The sequence below is a fragment of the Hevea brasiliensis genome, unplaced genomic scaffold (genome assembly GCF_030052815.1).
Source record: "Hevea brasiliensis isolate MT/VB/25A 57/8 unplaced genomic scaffold, ASM3005281v1 Scaf233, whole genome shotgun sequence".
NCBI classification, from domain to species: domain Eukaryota; kingdom Viridiplantae; phylum Streptophyta; class Magnoliopsida; order Malpighiales; family Euphorbiaceae; genus Hevea; species Hevea brasiliensis.
In genome coordinates this window covers 3,990-27,044 of record NW_026614733.1, presented here as the reverse complement: position 1 = coordinate 27,044, position 23,055 = coordinate 3,990, and the positions used below count along the sequence as shown (strand labels likewise).

The 23,055-nt window shown below is 28.4% G+C and overlaps 2 protein-coding genes and 1 pseudogene across 2 annotated transcripts; 1 reads left to right on the top strand and 2 right to left on the bottom strand.

Annotated features, from left to right (window-relative positions):
* Positions 1–3,085: 3,085 nt before the first annotated feature.
* Positions 3,086–9,511, bottom strand: LOC131176742 (uncharacterized; annotated as a pseudogene).
* A 5,422-nt stretch (positions 9,512–14,933) lies between these two features.
* LOC131176743 (uncharacterized protein At5g41620-like) lies at positions 14,934–18,671 on the top strand. The gene is made up of 3 exons (XM_058141802.1): positions 14,934–15,904; positions 16,500–16,622; positions 16,986–18,671. Exons 1-3 carry the CDS (start codon positions 15,416–15,418, stop codon positions 18,387–18,389), a joined length of 2,016 nt encoding a protein of 671 aa, XP_057997785.1. The 5' UTR covers positions 14,934–15,415; the 3' UTR covers positions 18,390–18,671.
* An 874-nt stretch (positions 18,672–19,545) lies between these two features.
* LOC131176745 (IAA-amino acid hydrolase ILR1-like 3) lies at positions 19,546–22,424 on the bottom strand. The gene is made up of 5 exons (XM_058141804.1): positions 22,016–22,424; positions 20,985–21,110; positions 20,552–20,866; positions 20,245–20,373; positions 19,546–19,950 (listed from the first exon to the last, which is right to left on the bottom strand). Exons 1-5 carry the CDS (start codon positions 22,391–22,393, stop codon positions 19,573–19,575), a joined length of 1,326 nt encoding a protein of 441 aa, XP_057997787.1. The 5' UTR covers positions 22,394–22,424; the 3' UTR covers positions 19,546–19,572.
* Positions 22,425–23,055: the final 631 nt, after the last annotated feature.

Below are 23,055 nucleotides of genomic sequence, written 5' to 3'. Positions count from 1 at the left end.
GGAAATTAGAATTTGTATTCATATTGATTAAGACATAAGTTAGATGCTAATGGATGTGGGGTGTTTGGAAGTCAAATTGCAAGTGTCCACAAAACCTGCATTTTCAAAGTGACATGAGAATTGAGAGTTGAGACCACACCCACTCCCCCAATTTTCCAAGTTTGAATGGTGGACTGAACTGTCTCATTCCTGGCCTAACTTTGAACAAAAAACAAATCTTAAAAGTGGACACACTTGTCTCTGCCTTTGCCTTCATTTTAACATTGAATTCATAACTTGTACAATAATTCCATTTTTCAATCTTTCTACTTTCAATATTTTCTTATTAACCCTCCATTCTTGCAATCATTTATTAATAATAATAGATTTTTTTTCATTTAAATTTAGTGTATTATAAATTCAAAATAAAATATATATGATGAGATTTATCTATTAAATAAGTGAGTTTTATCTAAGGATAAATTCATTATATAATTTTAAAAGAGTAAACTTATGTATTTTATTTTAATGGATCATGACTGTAATGGGCTGATAATGAACAGTGGGATAAGTCTTCTAATTTTAATACGGTTAATAATGAAAATGTAATATAGACTCATAGAAATTTTAATAAATTACTGTATATTCATCACTAACGCTACATATTTACGTCTTAAATTTATAATTGACCAAATATATGCAAGACCTTTCCATTAATGATGAAAAGCTATTTGATATATATATATTCAACGAATTGCATGAGATAATAATTTAAAATTTTAATTGAGTGGTCAATTTTACAAAACCCCAGTGTCCTCCTCCTCATGCTAATCTGTCTCTATACTCTTCCCTAATAATTCAGCAATTATTTTGATTAGCTTGTAGAGTCAACATTTTAATTATTAGGTCTGCTTATATTATCATTCAAAATTTTATTAAACAGTAATATCTTGAATATATTAATTAGAGACTATTGAAAATTATTTTTAAATTAAATAATTAAATAATTTGTTTACAATAATACTTTTTTTTTTATATTAAAAGTCTGAAAGGAAACTTTTCAAATAAATATGTTCAATATAAATATCCGCTTCTTTCTAATAAGTCTAAACAAGTATTTATCTTAATAAATTAGTTTATAAACTTTAAAAATAGGTTAATATGTTTATTTATAAAAAAATTTTAATTTATAAGTTTAGTTTATAAGTTAAAAAAATAAGTTATGAGACTCAATTTTTTTTATTTTGATGCTTATAAGTTAATTTAATTAAATATTTTACTATATTATCCTTATTTAATTTTTAAAATTTTATGATAAATCTTATTTAATATAATTTCTAGTCATTTTAATAATAAATGTTCTTATAAGTTATTTTTTACTAAATACATTAATTATTTATTAATTACTTATAAGTGTCTTAATCAAATATATAACTGTTTAAAATTTTAAATGCTTATAAATACAAAATAAACTTATAAATACTAGGTACTTATAAGTTAGTTTTCATAACTTAAGCCAAACACCATCTAAGTATAGCTAATGAAATTAAAAAAAAAATCTAGATTTTTAGAATTAAGAGATTCTTTTTGTAAATGAATAGACACATATTTTATGTTTTTTTTCTAATTTAAAAAAATAGAAAATTTAAATAATGTAATATCACATAATAGAAAATATAATTTTATATTATCAATGCAAAACTAGCAATAAATAAGTATATTAAACGGCTTTTAACTAGGGAAATGTTGCAATAGTTAGAAAAGCTGAAAAATTAAACAAAATTTATTGCTTTAACTATATTAATCACATTCTCTTAATTCATGTGAAAATAGAAGTTTATCTTTGTAGAATAAATGAAGTATTGTTTTTGGCAATTTTTTTTTAAATTAAAAAAAAATATTTTACTTATTAAAATTTTAAATATAAAAATAAAAAAATTTAATTGAATTTAATTTTTATAAAATTTTAATTTCCAAATGAGAGTTAATATTTTTTTTTTATTAGATAGTTTGCTGGCATTAGAGCAAGATTATTTGATTTTTGGAGTGAGTTTCTTAATATTACTTGGAGATGAAAATTTAATTTGTAAATTGATTAAAAATATATTTAATTTCAGTCTTGATTTTATTTTTGTCAACATTTGCAAGAACGACTTGGGTGAATTTTCAAGATTGGATATGCGGAGCTATAATTCAATTTTCTTGAATCCATTGAAGCCTTTTTAATCAACTAAATGGAGGGCAGAGAGCCCTACATCATGTTTAGTCCAGTGAAATTGCTCCATGCAAAATGAGAATTCCACGTGTCAATATCCCACTTCACTTTTCTTCAATTCAATGAAACCTCTTTAATTGAAGATTATATATATATATATATATATAAAGTAGGAAGTTGAACTTCTCTCTTGAACTTTGTTTATCCTAGTAAATCATTCACAATTCCAAACCTACAAAAGAAATGAAACCTAAATTTAATCCATGTAATTGCAATTAGAGGTGATATTCAATTAACCGAATCAAACTGAATTAAATTTTCAACTAACTAAATTATTAACATACTCTAAAAATATTAATCGAACATAATCGAAATTGAGAGAAAATAAAAATTAATCGAAATAAAAAATATTTGGTCGGTTATCGGTTATAACTGAATTAATCATATATATATATTATTAATTATTTAATAAAATATTAATAAAAATATATTTATATTCTTTTTTATTTAAAAAAATAATAAATAAAATTTAATATTAATGAGATAATAATTATAAGTTAAATATTATTATAAAATCATAAAAATAATAATTATAAATAATAAAATATTAATAAAATTATAAATAATATATTAATTAATTAAAATTCGGTTATTTGATACTTGATTATCAACTTAAAGGTAACTGACTCGATAATCGAAAATAATAAATTTTTGTTATTACTAACCAAAAATCGAACTGAATCGAATTTACTATTACCAAAATAATTAAATTTCATCGGTTCGGTTCAATTTAATTATTTAATTATAACGAAATAATGTACACCCCTAATTGCAATCCATGTCTCCAAATATAATATTGAAATATTTTAACGCGAATTTGGTGTGAATCATAAATAAATGACGGAGAAAAAATTTTATATAATCAAGTATTTTGACTAATTTGAAATCAAGGATTTAGTTGTTGGTGTTGTATTATTGTGTCTCCATGGGTTGATATAAAGACTTAGGAATAAGTGAGGGCCAAATCCTGGTAGTACTCCGAAAGCCATTGAGCAATGATCTTGATCTCTCTTTTCCTCACTTCTTGAAGCCATGTTGGATCTTCGCTAGTTGCAAATCTCAAGTCTACATGATGAGCTCCTGTTCCACATATTATACAAAAACTTAAATTAATTAATTATTTGATCTTATTTTATTTAACTTAATTTCTGATTTCAAGATTTCATCCACTAACCTTCTTCTGCTACTATGGCAACTATGCTCTTGGATATATCACTTAGGACCCTGCAATATAATACCCATCAAGCAACAAAAGTGAGAAAAGATTGCATTTTCCATATTTAGCCATTAAAAGTAAAATTAGCAAGAGAGAGAGAGAGAGAGAGAGAGAGAACATACCCTCCACCACTCCAAGGGTCTCTTAACCCATTAAAGAATATGATATTACTTCCAAACCTTCTCAACACCCTCTTAATATTCTGTCCAAAACAGTCAAAAATTCAAATTCAAAGAGTATTAATTGATTTAGCATGCAAAGGTATATGAAGAAGGGCAAGTCTAACATAAGTTTAATCTCATACTCAACCCAACTCAACTCAACTCAACTAAACTTTTATCCCAAAAATAAGTTTAATCTCATATAAAAATTAAATTTACAATAAATAAAACAAAATTAACTAAAATGTATATAGTGAATACATAATTTTAGACATAGATATTTAATTAATAATTATAAAAATCAATTGTATATGAATTTGAGCTTATAAGAATTATATCCTATGAAGTAGACTCAGTCAAAGGTTAATTTAGTGCTTGAATCAAACTGGGATCACTCTAGTTAAACTCTGAATGATTCTGATTAACGGTTTCGGGCCTTAAACTAGGATTAAGGAGACTAGTTAAGGGCCCTTCTCTCCTTGAACCGAACTCGAAATCGATTGATTCAAAAACTTGTTTTCTTTATTTTATTTTTAAGTTTATATAGATATATTTTAATTTTTTACATAAGAAACTAAATTATTTAATTTATAAATTATATCTAAAAATTTAGTATATTGTAATAATATCTAAAGCTGAACAGGAATCATTTTGAATAGGAACTGTTTTGAATCAGAACCTTTTCAAATAAAGCCATTTTCAAACTAAAATCAATTGAATCGTAAAGGTGATCCAACGATTCTAGTCTGCGGCCAATCTTCTAGAAAGAGTAAAGGATAAATTTTAAAAGTTGTCCGTAAATTTTAGAAGTTGTAATAAAAATATTTCTAAACTTAAAAATATAATATAAAATCATCTGAACTTTGAAACTTTGCACAATAAAATCTCTTAACTTTCAATAGTCGGTTTATAAGTAATACGCTAATATGAAAAATCTAGAGTGGTGATAATATGGACAATTACTATTATTTTTTGACTATAAATTTCTTCTATCGGCTGCTATATATTAAATACTTCATGATTGATCTATAAAAAAAAAAAATTATAATCGATTTTACCATTATCATATAAATAGAGGAGAATTATTCATGTCATCGCCATTCTAAATTGTTTAAAATCGACTATTGAAAGTTAAAAATATTTTACCATGCAAAATTTTAAAATCTAAGAAGTTTTATACAAATTTTTAAATTTAGGAATAATTTTGTTATAATCTCTAATGCCACAATATTGAAATTTATCGGTAGAATTAATAATGGGAATAGAAGAAATACCCACATGGCCACCAAACTCGATGGGAATCCAGTCGGGTCGAGGCTCAATATCAAAGTAAGATTTGCAAAAAGTGGCCCTATCATTGTAGTCCCACTCGGAAGCTGGAAATATGCTTTCCTCATCGCTGCCTCCTGTTGGAAGTATCATCTCTGTGCATGCCTACAAAACCAATGTTTCCAAGAAAAACAGAGTGGTTGAATCATATTTTCCATGTAACTAGGCTAATGTAATCCATTGTTTTCCCTTTTTTTTTTTTTTTTTGTTCAACCCATTTATTTTTTTTAATAAATAATTTATTAAATCATTTCACTTGTACACTACCTTAAAAATTCTATAAATAAATAAATAAATATTAATACCCTTAAAATGTTGGCTAACCATTGGACATATAGGTTGAAAAGTCAAAAAAATATATTTTACAAAAATTATTTTTTTATATTTTAAAAAATTAATTTAATTATTTTAAATTTTATAATAAATTTATTTTAATAATTTTAAATTAATTTATTTAAAAAATATGTTTTCAATGATAATACATATAATATGTAATAATTATTGTGATGGGGTAGGGTCCAATTACATGAAATTTTGTGCTTGTGAATTATTTTGTTGGGCTTAGAAATGAGGCCCAAGACAGTGAGCCTAAAAGAAAATTTAAGAGGGAAGGAAATTTCCTGCCATGGACACATCTGGAAAATTTTTTATTAATAAATAATAATAAAATATTATACAAAAAATTAAAATATGAGATTAATTTCTTATAATTAAACTCAACTAAATCTAATACTCCAAAAGCTAAAAAAAAATACATATATATAAAAATATTATAAAAAAAATACATATATATAAAAATATTAAAAAAAAAAACTCAATTTACCCTATCTTTGGGGCTATATTATGGGTGGGTGTGTTACCTCCATTCCATGGATGATAAGGGAGGGCAGTTGAAAATTTAAAAAGGAGTAGCTTTGCTTGAAAGTGGAAAGGAATATCATCAATAACAAGGTGTTTGATATGAAGAAAACAAGATGGGCCACTTGAATATGATGAAGGAAATCCAGGCTCCAAAAGTGCTTATCTTTGTTAACAATCATTATAATCACAAACATTAGCATGTGAAGCAACATGGGATACCCTCACATGCCTTCTTTCTCATCAATATATATATATATATATATATATATATATATATATATATATAGTGGGTTCCCCTTTCCCATTCTGCATGTGATTATAAAGTAATCTCTTTCAATAATTGGTTTAATTATTAAAAACTCTTTTTTTTTTTAAAAAAAAACTAATCATCACTCTTTATATTACAATATATGAAAAGTGTTAAATTTTACATATTTTAAAGAGTATTTTATTATCTTTATATATTTCTATTAATAAATTTATGGAATAATGTAATTAATTTTAAAATTAATAGAGATAAAAAAATATTAAAAAATAATAGTATTGATTAATATATTAAAATTATTGTTTTACAGATAGAAAAGTCTTCCAAATTGATAAATCTGTCTCAATGATCCTAGTCCATATAATATAGTTTTAAAAAAATTATATGTCAATGGATCTTTTATAATTAATATATTTTTAAAAATATTTTTTTAATAATAATTTTAATAATAATATCAAACAGATTTTATTTATATGTATATAAATTTAATGTAATATAAGAATGAGTCTATTAAATTAAATATTTATATTGAAAATTATTTTAATTTTATATATATTATAATTAATTTTATTTCAATATTTAATTTGAAAATTGATATTTTTCTATCCTCAATGAAACAGTTGATGAGATAACTTTAAAAGCACAGAAAGATTATTGGCAACTAATGGTTTAGATCTGTTTAATTTTAAAAATGTACCTGCCAAGACCATCCACCGAGGCCGTGAGGATCAGAATTATCGTCAAGATCGAAACACGTGGCGGTTCCAGTGTAGTTACGGTAAACACTAGCCGCACTGTACAGTTTCGCAAATGTATCATTTCCGGTCGTTGGTTCATCGATCGCCTTGCACATCTATTTCACGGCGAAGGCAAAGCGTGAGCTTGTCAATATTTTGCTTAATGACCATTCTACCCTCCAATGACAGAAGAAGAAAACGACACCCACTCACCCAAAATTAAAAAACAGAAACTTCAAAGGCTAAAAGCAACGGCTACGATTTCATTTAGAGTGACGTTATTATAAATTCGATCCTACATAAAAATAAATTAAATAATTATTAAATTAAATATTTATATTAAAATTTATAAATTTGTTATATTTATTTTAATTCATTTTATATAATTATTTAATTTAATTATTAAATATAATTAATAACTGATATTTAATTCTAGCTGCTATTTTAAGTGTTTAATAAAATTATATTTATTTATTGTTGTTAATATGTAATATGATTAATAAGAGTATATATTATATTATTTATTTTATTATTAAAATATGCATATAATTATTAATTTATTATAAAAAAATATATAAATAAATTAAAAATATAATCAATTTTAATTCATAATTTATTTTTTTATCATATAAAAATAAATATTACAACTTGTTTAATTATTATTTATAATATATTTATTTATTATTTCTTATAATTATAAATAATTTATTAATTAAAAATTTAATTTTAAAATAAAAAATTCTATAATTAATAAATTTTAAAAAAATAATATAGTCTAAATAAAAAATAAATTCAAATCGATTACTAATTATAAGAAAAAACTAAATAAATAGAGCTGATAAAATTAATAATTAATAAATTAAGAGTTAATAAATAGTTTGTGATTATTGTGATTTTGATAATTTTATTAAACAGATTAAATCAACTGTTTAAATGAATACCAACCATTAATTACACCTAACAATCAAACTAAATACTTCTGTAATTTAATAATTATTGAATTCATTTTTATATGAATTTCAATAAATAAATAAATATATATATATATATATATATATATTATCGCGTGATTAAATAATTAAATTAAAACCTGTTTCACTGGATAGGCTGGCATGGGGTTTAAAAAATTGGATGGGGTTGGATAATCAGTCATGGCTGTGTAGGTCCACGCAGTGGAAAGCCAACTCTCCAAAGCTCCTTCACTAATATAATTCCTGTAACAAGAAAAACCAATTAATTAATTAATTAAATATTGTATGGGAGATACCAATAATTAACTATATTTAAAAATTAATTAAGAAAATATTTCACATGCTCTTACTTGCATATTTTAAAAGACTTTCTCAGCTTTTCAAGTCCTCCCTTTTGACTTGCTGTGTCTTCAATTTGTTGCCATGATCCTTTTATCACTTTGTAGCAGTTCTCACTCTCATTCTATTTTCCATTTTCATATGCAAATTAGTAAACTATTTAAAAATTTTTGGCAAAATGGGTTTATCATAATTATAATATCCTCTAGCATGGACAAAAGGGGAAATATAAAATTCATATGGCAATTTCATGGAGAGAGAGAGAGAGAGAGAGATAGAGAGAGAGAGAGAGAACTCTAAAATCTTGAGTGATAATTCTGGTGAAGCTATATGGAGAAGTCAAGTTCACAAAGCCAAGAATTGGTGCAGAAGATGCCAAGGCTCCAATGGTAACATGAGGATATTTCAGTCTGAACCAAGCAGCCAACACTGCAAGACCAAGAAAAGATCTCTGATTGATTTTTGTTTTTTTGTTTTAATTAATTACTTAAACTTCCCATCTCAAGATCATCAAGACTTGTGTATATTAATATCCAGGAGAAAAAAACACAAAAGAAAATTAATATTATATAAAGAATTCTTACTTCCACCATAGGAACCTCCAAAAACCACCACAGGGAGTCAGTTGCAGACAAATTCTTCTTTAGATCAGTGATAAGAGTGGCATAATCTGCCAGGGCCTGAGTTGAACTCAGGTAACCAAGAGTACTTGAATTGCTGTAAGCAACATCTTTATTACCTCCAAAAGGCATGGATTTTCCATAGAATCTATGCTGCAAATTCACATTAATTAATTAATCAGTAGCTAGCCCAAACCAGAAGGAAGAAAGAAAGAAAACTTTTCGTCAAGAATTGACCGTATCATAGAGAGATTTCTGAACTCAAGATTTGATATATACCTCAATAAAGACAAGAAGGGCTTTGAAGCGAGGTGCATTGTCAAACATGAATCCTGTATTTTGAGCAAACCATTCAATCTCTCCTTCATTTCCTGTGTATAAGAAGATTGGAGCATTCTTCTCCGGCCCCCCCCAAAAAGTGTCATTAATCAAATATCTCTGCTGAAATGTTTGGTAGCTCTTGGGGTTGAAATTGAAGTGATCAAGTATTTGAGTGAAGAATTTCTCTTTGTACAACCCATTTGGAGTAGAAACAGAGACCTTATTCTCTGCCTGAAACTGAGTGATTCGAGTTGGGAATCTTATTGGTATGAAATGGGCAGATGAGTTACCAGAAGCTAGTAAAGAGAACAGAGGAAGAAACCAAAGAGATATGGACCAAGTTCCCATTATTCTAATGGAAAGCATTAATCTAGGCAAAAGGCAAGAATCTTTTGTGTACAGGATGAGAAAATATAAAAGCTATGCTTCTACCTTGTTATATATATGTAGAGAGAGAGAGAGAGAGAGAGAGAGAGAGAGAGAATGTTTATTTTGTAATTTTTCAGTTTATAAGATGAGTTTGTAAACTAAACAAGTATGTTGGGTAATCTAATTTTTTATTTTAGTACTTATAAGTTAATTTTATCAAGTATTTAATTTTAAAATTTCATTATATATTTAATTTAATTTTTTTAAATTATTTTAATAATAAATATATTTATAAATTATTTTTTACTAAACATATTAATTTTTTATTAATCATTTATAATACTTTAATTAAACACATAATTATTTAAAATTTTAAATACTTATAAATTTAAATTTATCGTCAATTTTCATAAATTAAATTAAATACTGTTTAAAAAAAATCAGCACCATAGAAGTTAGTCTATTGGCTGAGACATAGTGAAGTTGTTTGAGCTGTTGGCTTCTCTTTATGACGATGATTGAGACTAGTGGGTCTTTTCTTCCGCAATTAGTTCAATGACTTTGTTTATGATATCCAGTCAAGAATAATAATATTTTTTGTTTTTTTCACTTCTAAACGACTTTTAAATTTGAGTTTTTGCATCTATTAATTGTGAGATTTATATTTTTATAAAAAAAAATTAAGAGAATAAACTAATTTTCACCATGTAATTCATTAATTATTAATCAATTTATTCTCTTTTGAAAATATCATATTCATAAAATTGAAAACAATATGGAGGGTATGATAATTATGAAATAGTTTAGGCAATAATAACAAGATCCAAGTCGCTCAAAATTCTGTAAGGATTTTCCTGGGATGTCCCAAGATAACAATCATTTGATTGCTGGATTATTATCTATATGGGACCAAATTTCTTGCATAAATGCGAGATATGTAGTAAGCTGAAGGACAGTGTACTTTGCCAAGTTTATCCTGCTATCGGCTGGGGCCTGAGGGAAGGAGGTGGGGATCATTGGTTTGGTTTCCTTGTCTCTCTCTGTTTCCTGCAAATGGCCTGGCCCCCTTCCCACAGCCAGTTGTGTAGAACTTGGATACTGCCGTTTGGAACTTTGGATTAGGGGTGTGCAAATGGTCGGTTCGGTTCCGAACCGAACTGAACCGATAAAATCGAAAATCAAAAATCAAAAATTTTAAAAACCGAACCGAATCGATTGATAAGAGAAAATCGAACCGAATTGAATCGATAAATATCGATTCGGTTTGATTTTAAACCGATCAAACCGAAATTTATAAAATTTCATATTTTTAACATTAAATCTAAATAATAAAAACATAAAAACAAAAAAAATTAGAAATCAAAACTAAAATTTTCTTTGATTTCGGTCGGTTCGTTCGGTTCGATTCAATTTGATATATATTAATAATTCGTTCGGTTTGGTTCTTTTGATTTTTATGAAAATAACCGAACAGAACCGATAACCAAAATTATCAAAATTATAAACTTAAATTTTAAAAAACAATTGATTGATTTAATCGGTTTCGGTGATTGATTAGTTTAAACCGAAAACTGCTCTCCCCTACTTTGGACGTTTATTTTTGGGTCCGCATTCAGCCATGTTTGTTTGTTTATTTATTTATATTATTTTATCTTATTTTTTTTTAGAATGGCAATGTTTAGCTTGTTAGTATGATATTTGCTGCATTCCAAGTTATAGTTAAATTAATCTAAATCTCTAATTTTTTTTAATGAAGTCCAATCTTTTAAAATTTTAATTTGTGTAATTTTTAAATAAAAAATATATTTTTATATTTAAGAAAATTAAATTATTTCAAATTAGAAAAAATAAATATTTCAATTTTAGAATTTAAACACCAAAAATTTAAAAAAAAAAGGGAAAATAAAAAAGGTTTAATTTCCCCTTAATTTTGTCACAATATTTAAATAAGCACATTTTAAGCTTTCATTTTTTTAAAGAAAATAAAAGATAAGGTTTTTAATTTAAAATAAACCACTTATATAAATTATATTAGTAATTATCTTGATTTAAAAAATCTGATTATATTGACAAATCATTTGATTTGGCCATTTAGTAAAAAAGCATACTCCATTTAGTGAGAAGCACACTCCATTTGGTATCACTGTTTAACTGACTCCACAATTTTTATATAAGACTAATCTATAAACTATCAAGTATTGATATTCTCATAAAAATAAGATTTATACTTTCTATCATTGCACTTCTACCTAAATAACAAAGCAAAACACCTAATAACTACACGATGAAAAGGAAAGAAGATTCTCGTAACGGAGAAAAGAGTAAATGCTCGTAAAAGAGGAAATAACAAATTCTCATAGAAGATGAGACATCAAATTTCCCAAAAGAAGATGATCAAATTCAGATTTATTAACAAAAATAGATTGAGAATAAATATAATTTTTTTTTTTCAAAATGATGTAAATTTAGAGATGATTGAGAATAAAAAAAATAAAAAGAAAAAAGAAGAGATATCCACCGGTAAAAATACTCATAAGTAATCATCCTAAAAAGCTCACAAGGGAGATAAGAAGAGAGAAAGTTCAAAGAAGAATGCGAGTAAGGTTTTCATCTTATTTTAAGCTTTCTGTCTTAATCAATTCATAATTTTCATATGAAAGCCAAAGTCCAACGCCTGATAGAAAATAAAGCGTGAATGAGACATTTTATAAACAATAAAAAAGATTTATTTTTTTTTTTAATTTATACTCCAAGATTAATAAAAAAAAGGGTAAATTACATATATTATTCATAAATTTAAACACTACAATAACACTATCTGCTAAATTTTAATTTATAATATAAAATTTTTTTAACATTAATTTAATGAATATAAAAATTCTTTTAACATAAAATAATTAGTGTTTTCTTACTGTGAACTTCTTCCTCTGATTTAGTGTTTTCTCAATAAACAAACAAATTTTCTTCCCCCACGTAAATTTTAATTTTCACTTGTCTCTTCTCCCTCTTTTTACCTGTTTCTCTCTCTTTTTCAATAAATATATATTAATTTTTTTAGTTTGATACTATTAAATCACCCACTATTCTAAAAAAAAAAAAAATATCAATCAGCTATAATTACTATCAACTAAACCACAAATAGAATTTAGGTTTTCTAGAGAGAGGAGTTTCTCTCAAGTTCTCTCCTTAGTCTTTAGCCTTTCAGGTTAGTTGAGCGGTTTTAGTTTGCTTTCCCTGCCTTTAGACAGGGGAAGGCCTCTTGTCCCCTCCCATCTTGGTATAGATTTGGTGTTTGCTTATCTTGGTGAAGCTTTCACAGCGAGGGAGACATGCAGTAGATAGTAGTTATTGCCTCTTTAGTATTGCAGCTGAAATTATTTTTTTGAATAAGAGTGTAATTTTAAACGTCGTTAAAAAAAAAAAATTTAAAAGAAATTATTTTATTATTTTAATGTTTGTATTATTAAAATTTATTAAATTAAATTTTAAATTATTATTTAATATTCTTTAATTAGTATATTTTAAAAAATAATTTTCTTAACAGCAATGCTAAGTAGGTTCTTAGATGAGTTAGGGTTTTGAAGCTCTAGTTTGAAAATAAAATCAAAATCAATCAGATAATATTCGCTAGTTTTAAAATTCTGATTCAATTTTATATTTATTATAAAAAAATTATTCATTTTTTTTTATTTCAATTTTAAAAGAAAAAAATCAGTTAAACCGAACTTAACTAAATAGTAATTTTATATATTCAAATCGAATCAAATCAAACCGAATCGATTTTTGAATTAATTTATTTTTAGGGAGATTTTATGAATTATATTTAATTATATATATATATAATAATTTAATTTAATTTGATTTGATTCGATTCGATTTGAATCGAATGCTCACTCCTAGCCTAATTGTGTTTGTGGGATCCTTGCATTTCCCCCAACAAAATAAATAAATAAATAATGAGTCTCAATTTTGAGTTGATTTGATTAATTTAAACTAATAATTCAGTAATTAAATGTATATTTTGTAGTGTTAAAATTTAATAATTAACAATTTTTTAAATTTAAAAATAAATATAAATGATTTGCTATTTAATTACGGTGAAGAGAAGTTAGTATAATAATATTGCAAAATCTGGCAATGAGGTTTTATTAAGTAGTATTAGAATATTTTTAAATGACTCAAAATTATTAAAACTTCTATAAGTTTTTAATTTTATTAATTTAATCTTTTATATTAATTTTAAAAATTATTTTGATTATATGATTTAATTAATAGAAATAATTCAAATATTTAACTATATTATAAATATTGGACAACTATTTTAATTGTTTTTATCATTTTAGCAATTATTTTCAAATAAATCAAATAAAAATATTATTTTACTAAATTAAGAGTATAATGGAGAGAGAAAATTAAAAATTAATATAACAATATTAGACATATTATCCAATTATTATATTTTTCATTAACACGAAATTTGTTAAATTAATAAAATATTAAATTTATTAAACAAATTAATAAAATTAAATAAACTAACTAAAATTGATAATCAATGAAAAGATTTGAATTATTTGTCAATTAATGAGTCCAAATTTTTTAATTAAATTTATTACTAAAATTAAAAATAATATAAAAAATTTATAATTAAATTAACAAAATTAAAAAATTTGTCTAAATTAATAATTCACATAATTTTTGGGTCTATCGTGTTTTGACTGCGTTGCTTTGCTTTAGGAAGCTTCCTTATTGTGCTGATTCTATTGTGCATTTAATAGCTAGTCGTCTGATCTCATTTTATATGCTGTAATTTATGATTTTTTTAATAAGCATTTGTTAATTTAAAAAATGTATAAAATATAATAAAATTCACGATACCATATTAATGCAGTAAAAAAAAAATTATTACTATTATATTATTTTAATATTTTTATAATTAAAATTTATTTAAATTAATTAATTTTTTCAATGATCGTTTCAATAATAATATCGAATATATTTTAAAAAATTTATTTTCATCTTTGTCTTTTAATCTATTTTAAATATAAATTTTATTTTTAAAAAAATTTCTTTATTTTATTTTAATTTTAACTTTAATGAAATAATTTCAAAGTTGGCAGAAAATTGATAAAAATTTTTGAAATTAAAAAATTGTATTATAAGATTGGAGACTATGATTGCCTATTTTTGATTTATTTTGAATTGAATTTTATAATTAGTATATATTTATTCTCTTTTATTTAAAAATAAAATAAAATCCTCAGAATTTTCTAAATTATTTTCTCTGGATTTTCTTATTCAACGTTTGTCCTAGATGGGAATCAATGGGGTCAATATCGATTTCGTACATTAATATCAACTCAAACCACACTATTGGCTTACAAAAGCCCACCACGAACGGATACTAGCCACGTGTTAACGTTATGTGGTTTTGTCCGCATTAGATAGTTACTCTCAACCCCTTCACTTTACACCTCCAGGGTTCTAGTGTACAGTCTGTACCGATCGAAATTGGAACCGGAAACTAGCAGTAGATGGGTAGTAGCAGCGCAACCCATCAAAATCCTCAAAAAAAGAAACGGAAAGCTCTCAATTCTCTTTAGGGTTCTCTTTATCTCCTCTTCAAAATCTATCTCCCATTATCATTCTCTCTGCCTTTCACATTTCCCAATTCAACTCACTCAAAACCACTCGTATCCCATCTCCCCTCAGTTTCAAACTTTTCTCGTAATTAACCGAATCTAAGGAGCCATGAATCCTAATAGTATGCTATTGCTTGTTCTATCTTTTCATTCCTTTGGATTTTTTTGTGGGTTTTCTTTTGTAGTCGGTAACCTGCCTTCAAAATTTTAGCTTTGGTTTCTTTACCAAGTGGAAGTGTGAATTTCTGATTGATTGATTCTTGGGATTGTGTTTTATTTGACGGATTGGTGAGATCTAACGTGGGAAGCTAATCGGGTAATAGAAATTTTATAATGCCAAGGCAAAGTCGGGCCGCCATGGAAGAATTGCTTCCTGGAAAAATAAGGAAACGTGGGTGTTCCTCCTCAGCGTCTTCATCGTCTTCGATTATTCAGAACTACAGATTTAAGAGAGCGATTTTGGTGGGGAAAAGGGGCGGATCCAGTACTCCTGTGCCCGCGTGGAAGCTGATGGGTACAGCGAGGACCCCATCGTCCGTATTGCGGGCCATGGACTCTCCTAAGTACGCTGTCTCGCAAAACGGCGGTTTTGTCAAGGGGAAGCTGCAGCAGCAGCAGGCGGCGCCAGTTTCGGCCAGGAAGTTGGCGGCGACGCTGTGGGAGATGAATGAGATGCCGTCGCCTAAAATGAAGGAGGTGGTGGGGTCGGAAGAGAGGAGGTTAAGGAAGGAGGCGAAAGCCAGAGAGAGGGCGACCAGGTCTGTGCGTTCAGGTTCTTTGCCTCCCCATTTGTCTGATCCATCTCATAGTCCTCTCTCCGAGGTGGGTTTTAAATATTTTTATGGATTTTGTTTTGTTATTGTTTGGTTTCTCATTTTTCATAGGATTAAGATCTCCAAAGAAATTTAAACCCTGCGTTAGCTAAAGGAGAGTGGCATGGAAGAGAGGGAAAAGGGCAAATATATTTTGAAGTGTTAGGTAAAGAGAGTGGGGAATGGAAAAGAAATTTGAGTTTTGGAATCTTAAGCCATATGTTAGTTGGTACTATGAGATGAGTAGCAGTTGTGTTTGATTGTAATAATGGGTTCATTGAGAAGCTCTAAGGTTTTAATTCTGTGAAAAGGAAAAAGGAAAAATTAATAAAAAGGAAGAAAAGTTTTAAGGTCATATTTAATTTGTTTCTTTGTTGATCATACATTCCTTTGGTAACAGAACAACGATTGAATCTCTTAAAGTTCTTTAACTTGAAACAAATTAAGTGTTATTTTGATTGGGTGTAGACATTTTAAAATGCTAAATATGGTTCTGTAATATATGATTTGCTGTTGAATGCCAACTCTGGAATTTGAAAACCTTGCCCTACTGTGGAGTTTTGTTCATGGATTTAGCTTTGATAATTGATATGATTATTTTGTAGAGGGTGGATCGATCAGGAACTGGCAGTCGCCATAGAAGAGCATCATCAGTTTCTCAAAGGCTTAGGCTTGCAGACCATTGTGTTGGAGCATTTGATTCTATTAGCAATGCCAGTTTAATGGAGGTATTTGATAGTAATAATGCGAGTTTGTGGAGGTGTTCCAGTGGTTCATAATTTGATATTAAATGTCCCAGTTTTTGCTTATGGTACATCTCATTTAATAAATGCCATAATTTTTTTTCCATTTTCCTTTTAATCTAATCTCCTGTCTGCATTTAAATGACACATTCGCAGTACTGTCCCTTGCTTAGTTTAGTAATTTAGTGTTAGATGATTTGATCCACAATATCAATATTCCTTCGCGCATTATAGTATAATATAATATATATTTGCACTGGTTAAAAGCTATTTATAATTTAAACATAAGATACAAGAAATCTATTTTGTTTTCACATGAAATCTATTTTGTTTTCTTTTATGATACAGATTGAGACTAGATCTCGAGCCCAAACTCCTACTGGATCTACTGTTGGAGCTAAGACTCGTTTGAAGGATGTCAGTAATGCTTTGACCACATCTAAAGAACTGTTAAAAATTATCAATCGTGTATGGGGTAGTGAAGATCGGCCTTCATCAAGCATGTCTCTTATCTCAGCCCTACATGCTGAGCTTGAGAGGGCTCGCTTGCAGGTCAATCTTCTTATTCAAGAACAGCGCTCAGACCAGAATGATATAAGCTATTTAATGAAGTGCTTTGCTGAAGAAAAGGCAGCATGGAAAAACAAGGAGCAGAAAGTGGTTGAAGCTGCTATTGAGTCCCTTGCTGGAGAACTTGAAGCAGAGAAAAAACTGAGGAGACGGCTTGAAAGCTTGAACAAGAAGCTTGGGAAAGAACTAGCTGAGACGAAGTCTTCTCTGTTGAAGCTAGTGAAAGAGCTTGAGAATGAGAAGAGAGCGAGAGTTATAATGGAGCAAGTATGTGATGAATTAGCCAGGGATATAGGTGAAGATAAAGTAGAAGTTGAAGAACTGAAGAGAGAATCGGCAAAACTTTGTGCAGAGGTTGAGAAGGAAAGGGAGATGATGCAGTTGGCTGATGTGTTGCGTGAGGAGAGAGTCCAGATGAAACTTTCAGAAGCTAAATATCAACTTGAAGAGAAGAATGCAGCTGTAGACCAACTGAGGAGTCAACTTGAAGCCTTCTTAGGATCCAAAAGAACCAAAGAAAAAAGTCATGGTGCTTATCATGTGAATGATGAAGAGATTGCAGCTTATTTGAATAAAGCCCAGTTAGTTTCCCATAAGAATGAAGTAAATGAGGATGATGGAGAAGTAGATGATGGGATAGAATGTGGAGAAGACTCGGCCGAAAGTGATCTTCATTCCATAGAGTTGAATATGGACAACAATAACAAAAGCTACAAATGGACGCATCCTTCTGGAGCTCCTTGTGATTTGAGAAAAGCGGCAATCGATGAAGAAGAAATCAAAGGGAGGAAGTCTACCTCCAGCAAAGTACATAGGAGAAGTACTTCTCTGCAAAGAAGCATATCAGATGGAGTTGAATGGGGCACCCATAATGAGAGGCTCTCAATTGCAGGGGATGGGATAGACTTGGAGGGATTATCTGAACTTGAGAGGCATCTGCAAGGAAAAAGTTATGCAGAAGAAATGCCTGGATATCAAACAGTGAAGGGCCTAAGGGACTATATGCTGTCTGGCTCAAGGATAGATTCTGCTAGAGGTTTTGCTAGTCCTACGAGGCAAGTAGGGCAGCGGACTTTGCGAAATCCTAGCAATGCTGCTCAAGAGAGACCTCCTATAGCTCCAGGGAATGCTTCAAAATCAAGACTAGGTGACGATCTCAATGGAAGAAAATCCAAATGGTGAGAAAGCAGCGTGTAGTTTTGAGGCATCACTAGTTAGAGGCCTAATGCAAGAAGAATTAGGCAGTGAGAGATAATGTTTATTTTAATGCTCTGCTTGCAATTTTTGAGCTACTCATGCTGCAGTAATCGCTTCAAGATTGTTAGTGTTTATAGAGTAATTACAAAAGAGGAAGAAAGTTGTTATCATTCAGCCAAGTATGTCCTGTACAAAAACTTCTGGCACAATCGAGGTTAATATGCTAGAAGCGTTTAATATATGCTTTGATATGCGGTCTTCCTCTTCCTTCCTGTTCTCACGGTCATTTGATTTGATTAGCTGCCTATAATTTAAACGTGCCTGATCCAAATACAATATGAAAACATCTGTAATTGTCCTGCAACCAAGAATTTCAATTACCATTTCTTTGATCCAGATTTTCCCTTAGCCACAAAAGCTAATTTGAGTTGCAAAACATGCCCTGTGCATCAAAGTTGCCCAGACGTCACCAGGCATATTTTTGGTTACTCTTTACTCAAACTTTATAAACATGTAAACCGTATCTGATGCCATTGGCATTAGCTTGCGATCCTGTCCAAGGTGCTGTCTCAATTCCCATGGAATAAAAAAAAGAACTGTACAAAATAGGTTGAGTACATCTCTCTCCCCTGCTCCCAGTACTAAATGCACTCTATATTTACTGGCAATTTTTGCAAGCCTATCTTATCTACTTCAGGGCCCTCATAGACTTGACACTATTGGTTTGCAAAGTTTAATGGATTGTTTCATCAATGATCCCTGAACTTGCAAATATATTTGTTGTCTCTTAAAATTTTAATTATAGAAAATAATAAAAAATTTTAACATTTTTTATTTTTTTATTATATATTTTTAATTTTAGTAATTAAATGATTCAATCATCAATTTTCCTTTAAAATTTTATCGTGATCCTAGTTTTCGGTAAAATTAAATGTTTGAGGTGCAACATAGCCGATTGGTGTCAATATGCAGTATTTCACCTTATCTTATTAAATACATTTTCTCCTAGCTCCTCAGCCATCTGCTAGACTTTTAAGAATGAAAATATGCATTTGGCCGCAGGAAATATAATAACAATTGACACACCAGAAAATACTCGACAATAGAAATGCATGCTATTTTTTATTTTTCTAATCACATAAGGGGTGAGTGAACAGAAAAGCAGGTCCTAGTGTGTCTCAACAACAGTAGTATCCAAGTAAGAAATGGCAACTGCAGCATGGAGTGCAGCTCCAACGGGAAGGACTTCCTCATCAAGTAAAAAATATGGTGTGTGCAGTCTCTTAACTGATTTTTCATTTTTGTTCTGCACTCCGATAGTGAAAAATGCAGCTTTCATCTTCTGTGCATAAAAGCTAAAATCCTCTGAACCCATAATGGCGGGCATAACTTGCACATTGGATTCGCCAAGCAAAACTTCCCCAACTTGCTTGACATGTTCATACATAGCTTCATCATTTACTGTGGCTGGATATGGCCTCATCGTTTCTTCCATGAAGTCTACTGAAGCAGTGCATTGAAGAACAGCTGCTTGATTCTCTACAACCTGTTATTAGTAAATAAAACATGAAATTGTTAATTAATTACACAAGAATTTTCATGGATTCGCCAACAATCATGAGCTTCCATAGATTTCACACAAGAATTTGAAGAGTGAGAATGGTTTCATGGCTTTCATTGCTTTATGTTCAAGAGGGGTGATTTTATGTTTACCTTTCAATCTTCAAGTTACATATTGATATCAATCTTGAGCATCATCTAAATTACGCTTGCATATTTAACAAGCATTATCTTTATGGTATAGTTAGATCATTTCTTCCTCTGTAATCCTTGTAGTTACCTCCTTTATCCTTTGTTGAAGATAGGATAGACCTTCAGTTGTTAAGCTCCGAATGGTACCTCCAAATTTCACTGTCTCTGGGATTACATTCCCAGCTTGGCCAGCCTCAACAAACCCCAGTGAGAGTACCTATATGAACATTAGAAATGGAATGGAAAGTTTACTTCTAGGCATATATCTATTTCAGTAAAATGTTAGAACACGCGAAGGTGGACCAAATTTGCATATTCTTAGCAAACAAGAATCTTTAAAACCAGTTGCAACAGAATCATTTCATTTTGTGTTAGAAATAGGAAATGAAAATTACCCTGGCCTCAAGAGGATCTGTCTCTCGAGAAATTAATTGTTGAAGTGCAAGGATGGCAAAGGATGCAGCAAGAACGGGATCTCTTGTATCTTGGGGCCGTGCAGCATGTCCTCCCTTCCCTTTAATGACAGCGAAGAACCTAGCAGAACCAGCAGCCATTGTACCAGGTCTAGAAGCAATTGAACCAACAGGCATTTCTGGTTCAACATGGAGTCCAAAAATGGCTTGGAACTTATCAAGAGCTCCTTCTTTCAACATATGGTAAGCACCAGCACCACCTTCTTCTGCAGGTTGGAAGACAAGCTTGACAGTACCCTTTAGAGCAGAAATCAGAAATGGAATCAGTCGGAACAGGAAAAAACAAACAAATGAATGTTAGATAAAAAAAAAGTTCTTAATTCTGAGATGGTTGTGTGATTATGCATATGCATACCTTTAATTCATCCTTCCCGCGTTGAAGTAACTTTGCTGCTCCAAGCAGCATTGTGACATGAGCGTCATGGCCACAAGCGTGCATTTTGCCATTGTTCTTGCTCTTGTACTCCCACTCCACCAATTCCTTCCAAATATCCATCAAAATTAAAATAGATTAGTTAAGAACAGAGATGAAAAGTTTTACAGACATCTAATGTTGTTGGTTAACAACACATCAAATATTAGTTTTCTTCTCCATACCCAGAGGAATTTAGACTATTTCTGTGATTTCATTTTATAGATTTATATCAAGACCAACCGTCTAGTGCCAGTATTATCAATGAGCTTGCTCAATTAAAAAAAAAAAAAAAATTCTAATGCCAATATTAAAAGCTCTACGTTCTTTCTTCAACTGTTTAGACTCATTAGCTTATTTATAGGCTCACTTTATTTTAGGAAAAATAATTTACATATGAATTTATATTTATATTATGTATGAATAATTAATTATTTTAATAATTTAATAAAATTATAAATTTAAAAAATAAAAAACTATTAAAAAATAATTTAATTTTCTTTTTATAAGAAAAATAATTTCCTTTAGACTATTTTATTGAGTGTTTTAAATAATAAAAAATATTTAAAAAAGAAATATATTTTATAAAACAAACAGACCATAATATCTCATGTAGCATCACAAATAAAAAGGGATTTAAAATTTAGTTTTTGCTATATATACCCATGAAAAGAAAAAGTTAAACTATAATTTATTATAATATTTTTAAATATATAACATTAACCTCTCAAATATATAATTAATGAATATAATTAACTATTTTTAAATTAAATTTTATTGTTAATCTAGTTTAGTTAATATTTAAACCCTAAGAAAATATAATTATTAATTAAATTAAAAGTAAGCTAGTCTCTTTAACTATTAACATATTATAATTTAAATTTATAATAAAAATGGAAGTAAATCACATGCCTCTCACGTGATAAATCATCCGACTTGAGTGAGAGAAAATGGAAAGCAACTAACCAACCAACCTGGATGGGAAGGGCGTCCATGTCTGCTCTAAGACCGAACCATGGCTCCATCCCTGACCCAATCGAACCCACCACCCCAGTCTTCGCGATAGGCCAAATATACTCAATTCCAAGCGACTGAAGCTCCGATCTTATGATTTCACTCGTGTTGTATTCTTCAAAGGCCAGCTCTGGGTACTCATGGATTTTCCTCCTAACCCTTTTTAACCAATCGAAGAACTCGGGCTCTCTCGCCGAATCCAGCAGCTCCCGAGTTAGAGAACTCAGCTTAGATTCCAAACGAGTCACCGGAGCCGATATTGGGTAACATGTAGGTAGGATGATTAAGAAGGAAAGGCACTTGAATGGAATTAGAAAGCGAAAGAAAGGTTTTTTCATTTTTTTGACTGCTTTTTCTCTCTCTAAAAAAAGAAAAAAAAGTACTCCATAGAGTGGACGAAGGAATCGTCATTTATTGGAGAGTGGGTCCTACTTCTATTTTAGTTAATTTTATATTTTTATTAGAAGATAATATTACAATTATTTCAATTATTTTCTTCAAATGGTAAATTATTATGAGACCCTTAGAGTTTATCAATATTTACTATTTTATCTCTGAATTATAATAATTTTTCTATAATAAAATATTTATAATAAATGTAACTGTACGAATGGGAGAAGAATTTTTAAAATAACAAAAATATTCTTAATTTTTATATTATTTATAATATATTAATTTTCAATATTTAAATTAATTTTAAAATTTATTTAAATTTAAAATTGTTAATTTTATTTATACTTAATTAAGTTTTTATTGTTATTTAAAATAAAATTTTATAAAAAAAGTTAAATAAAATCAGAAATTCACATTTTTCAAAAAAATTATAATTTTTATAGTTAAAAAAATTATCGATTTCGATTAAAAATTAACTAAAAAAAGAGAAAGTTATATATTAAAAAAAAAAATGATAACTTCTATGTTTTGAAAAAATTATCGATTTGAGCTCAAAGTATTTTTAATTTTTTTATACTTTTTAGGGTAATTTTTAATTAATTATTAA